The 12,444-nt window shown below is 38.7% G+C and overlaps 1 protein-coding gene across 4 annotated transcripts in view; it reads left to right on the forward strand.

Moving 5' to 3' along the window:
- Positions 1-11,294, forward strand: part of LOC108665783 (ubiquitin-like modifier-activating enzyme ATG7) — a 16,098-nt gene extending 4,804 nt beyond the window's left edge. For 3 of the 4 annotated variants that reach the window (XM_018152583.2, XM_047881108.1, XM_047881109.1), the window contains exons 5-18: positions 1,148-1,308; positions 1,664-1,777; positions 2,238-2,378; positions 2,678-2,766; positions 3,632-3,841; positions 4,081-4,225; positions 4,772-4,930; positions 5,869-6,057; positions 6,893-6,974; positions 7,741-7,835; positions 8,858-8,973; positions 9,309-9,450; positions 9,755-9,895; positions 10,817-11,294. In XM_018152583.2, coding sequence (XP_018008072.1) covers positions 1,148-1,308; positions 1,664-1,777; positions 2,238-2,378; positions 2,678-2,766; positions 3,632-3,841; positions 4,081-4,225; positions 4,772-4,930; positions 5,869-6,057; positions 6,893-6,974; positions 7,741-7,835; positions 8,858-8,973; positions 9,309-9,450; positions 9,755-9,895; positions 10,817-10,849 — 1,817 coding nt within the window. In that variant the 3' untranslated portion in view covers positions 10,850-11,294. Of the gene's footprint in view, positions 1-333; positions 448-1,147; positions 1,309-1,663; positions 1,778-2,237; positions 2,379-2,677; positions 2,767-3,631; positions 3,842-4,080; positions 4,226-4,771; positions 4,931-5,868; positions 6,058-6,892; positions 6,975-7,740; positions 7,836-8,857; positions 8,974-9,308; positions 9,451-9,754; positions 9,896-10,816 lie in introns of all 4 variants that reach the window. The other variant, XM_018152582.2, reaches the window with a different exon arrangement.
- The last annotated feature ends 1,150 nt before the right edge of the window (positions 11,295-12,444 follow it).

Below are 12,444 nucleotides of genomic sequence, written 5' to 3' on the forward strand. Positions count from 1 at the left end.
AGTTACACCCACAACAATTTTTGTGTTATAGTGGAGTAAAATAAAATTTCTATTTTCAATAGAAAGCTTTTAATTAAGTAATACTTTGTATATTTTAATTAATTTTTTATGCGGATCCAACCTAGCTAATAAAGTTTGAGTCTTATCTGCTCAATTTTCATCTGCTTTAACCGTTTATGTATTATTATTTGTGTCCGTTTTGCACTTTGCATTTCAGCACATAGGTCAATTTAATGAGAAATTTTGCTGACCTTCAAAAAAATTCTATCACATTAGAATGCATCTATGTCTCTCATTACTAAAGTCGGTTTCAAATTGTAATATCTCTTGCAGGACCTGAAGAAATACCACTATATCTATTGGTTTGCGTTTCCGGCTTTCATCAGCCATAAGGAGACTATAGAAGAGCCTATCAAGACCCTGGAGGAGTATTGGACAAAGGAACAGGTAACCCCTACCCAGTGGTGGGCACAGTTCCGCTAATCCGCTAACCGCTAATTAGCGAAGCTAACTTTTTCCTTATCGGATTAGCTGTTCAGCTAACTTTGAAAACCTTTAGCGGACCAATTAGCTTCCGCTAAATTTAGTTCCGCTAACTGGCAGTCCGCTAAAAATGTTTTAAAATCTCTGATTTAATTCTAAGTATCATAAGCCATGTGCCACGCCCACACTGACGGCTGACTACGTCATCAAATGTTCGTCAGCCAATCACGTCTTGTGTTACTGGCAGTAACACAAGACGTCCTGTACTGCAGTCCTCTGGTGGACGCAATGCTGGCAGGCATCACGAAAAGGTTTGGGTCCCTCCTAGAAGACAAGGAGTGCCAGCTGACAGCGGCCTTCCACCCTAAGTTTCGCCTGTTCTGGCTGGAAAAGCATAATCACAGTCATCTCAGCAGGGTACAGAAGGCCATGGAGACCGCCGTGGAGACCGCCCTGAGGGAGACCGTTGAAGAGGGCAGCAGCACCACCAGCAATGACGAGGATGGGGAAGATGACTTCTTCAGCAGCATTACTCAGCCCATGGAGTGCAGGAGGAGCCACGGGTCACTGAAGTCCAAGGCACAGAATTTGGTGAAGACCTGGCTGGAAAGCAGCTCGAAGGAGGAATTGACTGGCGTTGCCTTCTTGATGTTTTCATGCCCAGGAGTCTTGTTGCACACCAACACCGTCGAGGAATTCAAGAGCTGCAACAGGAAAGAGCTCCTAAATAGCATTGCAGACGAGCGGCTTTACCAACACATGTTATCTGGAAAGGCTTTAGATGAGCCGCAAATTCTTGCCACCTTTATTGTGCATCTGTTTGCTGTGAGTTTGATTGATTTATTTCAGTTACACCCACAACAATTTTTGTGTTATAGTTGAGTAAAATAAAATTTCTATTTTCAATAGAAAGCTTTTAATTAAGTAATACTTTGTATATTTTAATTAATTTTTTATGCGGATCCAACCTAGCTAATAAAGTTTGAGTCTTATCTGCTCAATTTTCATCTGCTTTAACCGTTTATGTATTATTATTTGTGTCCGTTTTGCACTTTGCATTTCAGCACATAGGTCAATTTAATGAGAAATTTTGCTGACCTTCAAAAAAATTCTATCACATTAGAATGCATCTATGTCTCTCATTACTAAAGTCGGTTTCAAATTGTAATATCTCTTGCAGGACCTGAAGAAATACCACTATATCTATTGGTTTGCGTTTCCGGCTTTCATCAGCCATAAGGAGACTATAGAAGAGCCTATCAAGACCCTGGAGGAGTGTTGGACAAAGGAACAGGTAACCACTACCGTATTTTAAGCAGTATATTATTTTCAATTAGCTCTGCATTTTTCTTTTATTGTAACTATAAAGAAGGAAGGAGAATAAAAGCAACAAATAAAAAAATTAACAACTTTTCAGCTGAATATGTAAGTGTTGGTGAAACTTATTGCACAACTGCTACTTCTCAATTCCCCGCTATCTCAATTCTCTTCATTATTCCTTCAATTTTATTTGGCTTTTTGCAGGCTCTAACATGATCTTTACATGCATTGTACTTACAAGACAGCTTCAGGATTTATTTATATTGTTATTACCACTATTTTCTTATTTGCTTAACCAATCCCTCCTAATGCCAATTTGGCTAAATGAACTAGCCCCACGATTCATTAGGCGTGGAGGCGGTTCATCATTTAAAGATGTGCTTTGTGGAGTCTTTGTTGATAAAATCATTCGCCCTATACTTTTCTTCAACCAGATGGAGATCTTTACACAAGGCTACCTAACAATAGAAAGCGATGTTAACCCCGGATTTTTTGTTTTGGAACAACCGTCTGAAGAATGTTTCTGCTTCCACCCACTCAGAGATTACGGCAAGCTGCTGGAAGAACAACGGCAGGTTTGGAAGCTGGAAATTAAACTAAACTTCAATTAAATATATTTGTATAATTATAAAGTTTTTTGCAACCTTGGATCACAAATATGGACTTTAATGGCGAGTTCTGTAGGCGTTACATGTACGTATTCAAATTATCGCTGACATTTATGCGTTAAATATTTCTTAATGAATTTCGATTTTGTGTTGAAAGTGGACAACACACTGTGTATTGTTGTGTGTTATCGACAAAATTGCATAAACGACGAAGCTGAAGAAAACTTAATAAATAGTTTATCCTCTCATAAGCTTGTGAATTCAAGGTGTGTTTGGGGGTAGCGGACCCCAGCAGCATCGGTGGTGTGCCAGGCTGGCCTCTACGTAATCTTCTCACTCTGGCTCACCTGCAGTGGCAAGTTATTCCTTCTGAGTCCAGCTGTACACATATGTCGCCTTTAAAAATAGCTTTTTTTTGTTTGTGTATGAAGCTCATTCCTCCGACTAATATATGGTCTTTAGTTTTAGACTGCGCCATGACCAGAATAATATAAGTATAGGTACGTCGCCTGTAAATTTTCTTCAGTGAATAAATTTCAGAAATGTGGTTATGGATAAAATGTAATGTTTTGCGCTCACAAGAAATTTAGTGGCTTTAGGATTATTTATATACTCTGCTTGCTGATTATCAGCTCATGATTGACGTCAAAGCTTCTGCTAAACATTATTGACTGATATCAGATTGATTTTCGTCTGAATTTTGAATTCTGCATTATTTTTCTCAATGGATCGTCCTCGTCAATAGTCATTTTCTCAAGATGATTTAAAAAGTGTCAGATTGATTATTGCCTGAGTATTAATTCAGATTTTTTTCCTAAATTGATCATCATTCTAATCAATTATCTTTTATTAAACATGATTTATCACTTCCACGTTGATTTTATTCAAATTATAAAATCAGATTTTTCCGCAATAGATGATTTTCCGCGTCAATAATCTTTTCGTCAACATGATTTATAAATGTCAGATTGATTTTATTCCAATTATGAAATCAAAGTTATTTTTTTAAAGATTACTTTAGTTTAAATAATGCATAGAAAATGTTGACACTGAACATCTTTCCCATAGGCCCTCTCACCCTTGCCACGATTTTTAAATCATCTTTTCTTCAAGATAATTTTCAAATGTCAGATTGCTTTGTGTCTAATTATTAAATAAGAATTATTTTTTCTCAATAGGCCACTTACAATGATGAATGACAACAAACACATTATCCACAGGCCCTCTCACTCCAGCCACAAAGTTCTGTGTTTGCGGATGTCGGTGCGTCGAGGCGAACGCTCCGTCTCCCACAGCCTCATATTTAGGGTTCGACTTGAGCCCAGGGAGAACGCTACGGACCTTACACCCTGCGTCGGCTGGGAGAAAGATGGAGCTGGCAATTTGGCTCCCATCAAACTTGACCTCTCGGCTTCCATGGACCCTGAGAAGTTTGTATCGTCTTCATATAATTTCATGAATGCACCATTTTTGATAATATGGCATATATGTGCCAAATCTCCCCAAAAATTAAAACATCTCTCCAAAATATTCCATTGTTGAACATTACTTAACATAATTTTTATAAAGTTTCCTGCAATTGAAAACTCTCGCTACCTTTGAAAGCCCGATTGTTTTGTTTATCTCGCCCATAATAGATAAGTGCTAATTTAAATCCGACAACACCCAGAGTGTGCGACAGTGCGTGTGAGCTGACCCTGCAGCTGATGCGGTGGCGAGTGGCGCCTGCACTCGACACACACGCGCTTCAGAAGACGCGCTGCCTCCTGCTGGGCGCCGGCACGCTTGGCTGTAATGTCGCCAGAGCTCTTATGGTTAGTTTATATTATGGTATGATATATCAAACCTATATCTCGTATCAAATCTTCATCATGTATAATATATCTATTACATATCTCCATCATGTATGATATCTCCATCATGTATGATATCTCCATCATGTATAATATCTCCATCGTGTATAATATCTCATTCGTGTATAATATGTCTATCATGTATAATATCTTTCATACCTATCATATCTTAAAGATTTTATTTGTGCCTTATTTTTAAAATTAGGCTCGTCGGTTTTTAGGCATTCCACATTAACATACAATTCTGATGGACTAAATAAAACTAAATTATCTGCAAGATGGAACGCACGTCTACTGTTGATTTTACGTATTTCTTCAGGTGAAGGACTGAAGGTGCGGAGAAGTTTAATACCGAAAACTTCTAATTTCATTTAGAGGGAAACTGTAAATAAATTAACATTTTCTTGATAATCTATTTAAGCAATGTGATCGGGTGATGAGCAATCTCATTTAAGCAATGTGATCACAAGTAAAGCAACAAATTTAACCCAAGTATGTTTGTAACAGGGCTGGGGCATGATGCACTTCACATTTGTTGACAGCGGCCACGTGTCGTACAGCAACCCGGTGCGTCAGTCACTGTACAGCTTCTCCGACTGCCTTGGGGGAGGTCAGCTCAAGGCTGTCGCTGCTGCTAGGGCCCTCAAGCTCATCAGGCCGAGTGTTGTAAGTTGTCTCGTGGTCGTACTTAGGTCCTGCATCTCGCTATTTCTTAGTGTAATGGCATTGCTTTTTATTTTTATATTCCCTTGGCTAAACTGAAATTTAGCTTGCTGCTTTAGAACGTAGGGGATGTCATTAGTTTTAGTTTCCGCCTGGACTTGGTTCATCCTAAGATTTATAGGATTTCGCGTTTCTATGGAAAATTTTCCTTTGCGTCGTTCCAAAGAGCTCGTTGTGTATGATTACGGTTATCAGTTGTGGGATGAAGATCTTAGAAGGATCCTTGTTTTCCTCTTCTCTATCTGTCTTGTGAACTTGATCGACGTTTTCAGTTCGCACAGACTTAGATGTAATGTTATCAAAGGTCATCGTTTCTACAACTCCTCATCCATGATTTCTTCGTCTTCTGTCTGCCCGAGATGCTTACGACTGATGTTTCATCCTAGTCTTTTTGATGATCAAAAACCGACCTTGCTGGTGTGAACCCTTGTGTTCCCGTGTGAACACTTGTGTTTCCGTGTGAACACTTGTGTTTCCGTGTGAACACTTGTGTTTCCGTGTGAACACTTGTGTTTCCGTGTGAACCCTTGTGTTCCCGTGTGAACACTTGTGTTCCTGTGTGAACCCTTGTGTTCCCGTGTGAACCCTTGTGTTCCCGTGTGAACCCTTGTGTTCCCGTGTGAACCCTTGTGTTCCCGTGTGAACACTTGTGTTCCCGTGTGAACACTTGTGTTCCCGTGTGAACACTTGTGTTTCCGTGTGAACACTTGTGTTCCCGTGTAAACACGTGTGTTCCCGTCTGAACATTTCTGTTCCCGTGTGAACACTTGTGTTCCCTTGTGAACACTTGTGTTCCCGTGTGAACACTTGTGTTCCCGTCTGAACATTTCTGTTCCCGTGTGAACACTTGTGTTTAGCCAAACTTGTAATTTATATCACAGATTTCAGAAGGCGTGGTGCTGACCATACCAATGCCCGGGCACCCACCAGGCCGCCACCAGGAGCAGGTGGCCGTGTCTGCGGTTGAGCGCCTGCAGCAGCTCATAGCTGACCACGACGTCGTCTTCCTCCTCACCGACTCCAGGGAGAGCCGCTGGCTGCCTGCCCTCATAGGGGCCTCGATGAACAAGGTGCTGGCGTGTCATTTTTCCAATAGGCGCATTATTCATTCAGGAAAATGATTGGGTCAGAGTATCCGAATGGTGACGCTTTATTGCCCATAGCACGAGCAGAGAGTGGACAAGTTTCTAAGCGTGTTCTTTCTTAAAAAAAATATAACTCATTACTCACTGCACTGAGTGGCAGAGAGCGCATTTTCTTGTCGACGAAAACGTGAAGTCACGGACAGACAGACAGACGGACGGACATGACGAGCACAATAGTGCCTTTTTTCCATAAATGAGAAAATGCGCTAAAAGAGTACTTATTTACTCAGGAAAATGGTTGGTTCGTAGTGTCTAAATTGTGACATACGTTCTTAACTACTGCACGGATGGAGAGCGGACGTAAGAGTCCCTTTGCCAGGACAAAGTGGGTCAAGACAACCATACATGGTTAAAAAGTGCATCGCTATTTGGACAAAATCTCAGTAATATCTCAGATTTGACTGTATTTTTCTGCATATAGTTTCCTTATTGTGGTGCATTTTTCTTGATTCGATTGAAACAAATATTTCGTCTTGTGACATCAGTGTCTATTATGAGACTCTACTTATTTGGCTGTGTTTTATGTAACTCTATACATATATTCTTATTGCCAGAGCCATTGTTTTCATGTTGTAGTTTAAATGCCTTTATTGAGGCACGTCTCAACAAGGTGCTGCTCGTTTTTGCCAGATGACGAATCATTTTCAATTTATTACGACAAGTTTTCAATGTTATAATTTTATTTTTTATTTTTGTTTTTATCGGTTTACAGTTTTGCTCGTCATTGTTAAGTTAATTTTGTATTATCTCTTTCCACCAGATCGTGATCACTGCAGCACTAGGTTTTGATTCCTTCGTAGTCATCCGCCATGGCTCTAAGCCAAACCACGGCGCTGCTGTTGGTAAGATATTCATGTTCTCTTTTTTCTTTGTTCTATTTTCAGCATATAGTATTGAAACTGGCGAGCTGTGATGCACTGTATTTTCGTGACTATAATATTAATATCCGGTCCGTCGATGATACTTTAAGTGAAGACGTCGTATGTGTCAGGTTGTCCACCGCACCACAAATACTTGAGTAGCGGCTACCATATATAATTACATCACCATATGTGATGTAATTATATATAAGCTTCTCAGCTTATATTAGCCTATATAAGCTCCTCAAGCATCCCCTGAGATAATCGGAGTCCACTCACTAACAAACACTTTTCAGCTGCACTAGCAGCCAGCCTCTATTGCATCTACTTGAGACGACTCTGGCAATCGTATCTATAGCGATAGTGTTGATAACGATACCTGATCGATTCCTGTGATAGTACCTACCTCACCGTGTCTAACTTTGAATAAGTACTAATTAAGGATTCATATCTTTTTATTCATCCATATTGTATTATTAGGACATTATTTAGAACCTATCGTACCTCAGCAATGAATTCAGAGTTCAATTAAATAAAGCATTAATCAACGAATGTCATAGAAACGACATCATTAACTGTGCTACCAACGATGCCCGGACATATGTTAATTATGTCAAGCCATATTGATGTAATAGGCTTCCAGAAAATGTGTTGCTGGAATTCTATTTAGATGAAACATCTTGTGGCCGATGTTACGAGTCTTGCTAAGATCGTAGTTGTGATGTTAGTTATGCGGTGCTATTTCCAGAGAGCTGCACGGATCTGATCGACTACTCCTGCAAGTTGGTGCCCGGCCGCCATCTTGGCTGCTACTTCTGTAATGATGTCGCCGTGCCTGGAAACGTGAGTATCCTAATGAGTTTATGTTCAATATAGGTTACTAGATAAAAAGTTTAGCCTAATAAGTTTAAATTAAGTATAAGTTATAATATATTGAATTTAAAGCTTCAAATGCATAGCAGTATAACGTCAAACGTAGAAGCGAAGAGCCTGGGAAATAAGAAGCAATATTGAAATTAGAATCGTTGATGGAATACAAATTTCTAGTTAGGAAATAGTTCTGATCAAACTCAGCAGGTGAATTATTTATTCGGAAGGCTTGAATCCATTGAGGATGACAAAAATTTATCAGCGCCTAATGTAACGTTGACGCGTATTTTATGTCTATTGTTCTTCATGAGTTCATTTTTGCTCCGTTATTAATTCCTCGAATAAGTGGACTTTTTTCAAACCATTCGCTCAATGAGCCTGTCATAAAATTGGATGCCACTCGTTAGAAATAATTTTAATACACTTGTGCTTCTCCATCATGATATTTGTCTCTGTGTTTTTGCTTATGATAGTTCTGCTTTCTTTAGTCTTGCGATGCAATTCAATGCCACTCTTTAAAACTTATTTTAAAAATACTTGCGCTTTGACATCATTGGATTTCTCTATGCTTTTGCTGAAAATAGTATTATACTAATTTAATGATGCAATGAAATTGAATGTTATTTACTAGGAATGATATAAGACTACTTGTACTTCTCTCATTAGATTTTTCTCTTTGTAAACGATATAAAAATACTTTTAAGTATTCAATACAGAAATACTTCCATGTGTATTGCTAGTCTCAGGAGGACTCCTCTATCATTAGACTTTTCTCTTTATAAACTATTTAAAAATACTTATAACTATTCAATACAGAAATACTTCCCTGTGTATTGCTAGTCTCAGGAGGGCTTCTCTATCATTAGACTTTTCTCTTTATAAACTATTTAAAAATGCTTCTAACTATTCAGTACAGGAATAATTCTGTGTGTATTGCAGGAATGTTACAGAACCTGTTTGCTGCACAACTAATCCCCCACTGCTACTATTGCTAGTCTCAGGAGGACAGGACGCTGGACCAGCAGTGCACGGTGACGCGCCCCGGTGTGAGTCTCATGGCTGCCGCACAAGCCGCTGAGCTCCTCGCATCTCTCCTGCAACACCCGCTCAGGTCACGGTCTTTCTACAGCTTCTATTTCTACTAGTATTTGTGTACTATTTCTACGTCCTGTTTAACTATTTCTACAGCTTCTTTCTACTTTCTACAGCTTCTATTTCTACTAGTATTTCTATACTATTTCTACGTCCTGTTTCAGTATTTCTACAGCTTCTTTCTACGGCCTATTTTTACGATTTATTTTTGGTGTTTTTTGCTTTTACTATTACCTATATCCATGTTCGTCAGGAATGATTATGTGATAATAACATTACGCCCGTTCTCGGCTCTGTATTAGACAGGACGACGCATAATACTTAACCTTGCTGACTGTGATGATTTGTTTGCAGGCACGACGCCCCTAGCGGTCTGGGCAGCACCGAAGGCGTGCTAGGGGCGGTGCCCCACAGCGTGCGCATGTTCCTGAGCAGCCAACAGCTCCTGACCCCCACCAGCCCGGCATTCAAGCAGTGTTCTGCGTGTGGCCAACAGGTCTCTTCTTAAATATTTCTAACTTTTGTGTTTAATTTTTTGTGTGTTTCCCTGTGTATTGCTGTGTATAATGTTGAAATTTTGTTTAATTTTTTGTTTTTTGTGTTTTTTTTTCGTGTGACCCGGATGTTTGATTTTCTTTTGCACAGGCTTACTTGACTCGTTCTATGCCTCGGTTATGCCTAGTTTTCGTTGTGCCAAATTTAAAATTAGACTGTATAAATTGTTTAATGATTCGCCAATATCAAAGTATTTCGGAAGGTAATGTAATGACAACCTCTGGTTACCTCTTTGTACTGGACAGATCCTCGCAGCCTATGAGCGTGAAGGCACCAACTTGATCCTGAAGGTGCTGAACTCGTCCAAGCACCTCGGGGAGGTCAGTGGCATCGCCCAGCTCAAGGTGCCGCTCTTCGGCGAGGACCTCAGCGATTCCCTCTCAGAGGTGAGGGCGCCTCTCTGAGGAATCAATTTAATTATTATCTTGTTTTATTATAAATTCATTTTAATTAATAACTTAGTTCACATTTCTTATAGTAATTTATGTGAAGGTTGCTTCTGTCCTTCTGCCCTGTAACCGGGCAAGATAAGTTCATCTGTGTAGTCTTCCATGCATTTAGCGCTGAAAGATTTCATTTTTACGAATTATTTATTTGCTTACTGCGAAGTCCCAAGCTGCAGTTGTTAGTTTCTTGTTTTTTTTCTTATTTTCATGTTGTTAAATCTATGCAAATGTGTTAATTAAATCGTAGTATCACTTGGTTGCATCGTTTAATTAAAAATATCGTAATTTATCAACTATTTAAAGGTGGTTGTGAATGACTTTGTACGCAACAAACGATTGAACGCCTATAACTCTGCGAGAAGAAGCAAGAAGTATATAAATAAATAATGGGATATGTTGTCTTATATTCGTCCTTTGTATTAACTTTTTATGTAGGACCTCTTTTTAGCGCATTTTCTCATTTATGGAAAAAATGCACTGTTGTGCTTGCCATGTCCGTCTGTCTGTCTGTTTGTCTGTCTGTCTATCTGTCCGTCCGTGACTTCACGTTTTCGTCGAAGAGAAAATACGGTCTCTGTCACTCACTGCAGTGAGTACCTACTGAGTTATATATTTTTCAATTTGTTGTGTTTTCATCAACGATTTCTAATTATTCCTGTCATGTATGGGTTGGCTTAGTAGTTGAAGTTCAGAGCACTAAAATCGGAACAGTGAGTTGCGTGTTCGAGAGCCGCAACCAGCTGTGAGAATTTTTTGATGTTGAGAATCGCTGTTATCACTATTGTTACTATAATGTTTATCAATAGAAGCCTTATTTGTTCTACTTCGTGTGAATTAACGTATTTATTTCCTTCTCTACAGACGTTCTCCATATCGGACGAAGAGGCATCGTAGCTGCGTTAATCCTGAGATGGGATTAGTCAATTAGTTATTGTGATGGCTTCATTAATTGAAGAATATATCATTTTAATAAAATTAGCCACTGTCGACTATTCATTCAATATTATCAGATTGTTAGGTTGGGATTAAAACAAGCAACGGCTGGCATCACTTGCAAATTTTAACTTTGTGTTTAATTATTTAACGATTTAGTTCTGACTTCTATTTAAGCTGAAAGAAAATCAAATTCGCTCTCCGGGCTTTATTTCTGATACGTAGTTATAGTATATATGTTAAAGCCTTCTACACTGAAAATGAAGGGATAACTTTTTGGAATTTATACTGTAAGTGTACTCGAAGAGACTAATTATCTCAAATTTGATATGTAGTACGCGTGTTTTCTTTTAATAATGTCCCACATTTGTTCGGTCACTACAGGAAAATTTACTACATGAATGCTGTACCGATGCAAATTTTAACTTTGGGTTTAATTATTTAACTATTTTTAGTTCTGACTTCTATTTAAGCTGAGAGTAAATAAAATTCGCTCTCCGGGATTTATTTCTGACACGTATTTATTTTTATGTTGAAGCTTTTTACACTGAAAATGAAGGGATAACTCTTTACAATTTATACTGTAAGTGTACTCGAAGAGACTAATTATCTCAAATTTGATAAGCAGTACGCGTGTTTTTTTTTTTTTTTTTTTTTGATCATCATGTTCCACATTTGTTCGGTCACTACAGGAAAATTTACTACATGAATGCTGTACCGCAAAGGCTGTTGTCGGAAGCAAGGACAATAATTGATATCAAGTAAAAAACAATCTTAGACTAAATTCACTACAGTGCCTAACTTCACTTTACTACGGCCAAAGTCTAAACGCATTATGGAAACAATCTTTAAGTTTGGATGAAAAACTTTGAAGTCTGCTTAATTTCGCCAATAATCTTTATTTATGAATATAATTCATGTGTGCGGTGACACGAACGGCGTGGGCACGACATAGCGCACGTGGTGAAACTAGTGAGACATGTTTCAAATCTCGATGCACTTGTTTGTTACCTTGTGTGGGTACCAAATGGCATGACAAAAAGGCGTATCAGTATTACGTGCAGAAATTGTGTCACCATTTGGACAATGTGACCCATTTATTAACTTTTCTGACCGCGCTGCGCCGGGCCACTGGAGACGCGAGGCAATTAGGAAATTATTAAATTCGAATTCTACCCTTCCTGTCGCCTGATATTTTATTCTTAAGATACGTTTTTAGGTATCCCGACGATGTAGCGTTTCGTACATGCCAGGAATGAGGTGATTTCGTGAAAAAACAATTTTGTTTTTGCTTGAATTGTTAACATCAGTCGTTGCGCTGTTTATTTGTTGAACGCTCTCGGTAAAGACGAAAACATATCTGAACATTAACTATGAAACTGTGACCGACAGCGATTTGATATGCTACAGTACAGTTACTGTTGATCAAAATAGCTCTCTCAGAAATAGCGGAATGTACTCAAGGATCTAGTAAGGCATTTATAAGGTAAAACTGTATTATGACTTTTGAATGGATATTTAATTTCTTATCATGACCTTATCATGAAAATATTTCC

This window comes from Hyalella azteca, unplaced genomic scaffold, assembly GCF_000764305.2.
Source record: "Hyalella azteca isolate HAZT.00-mixed unplaced genomic scaffold, Hazt_2.0.2 contig7076, whole genome shotgun sequence".
Taxonomy (NCBI): domain Eukaryota; kingdom Metazoa; phylum Arthropoda; class Malacostraca; order Amphipoda; family Hyalellidae; genus Hyalella; species Hyalella azteca.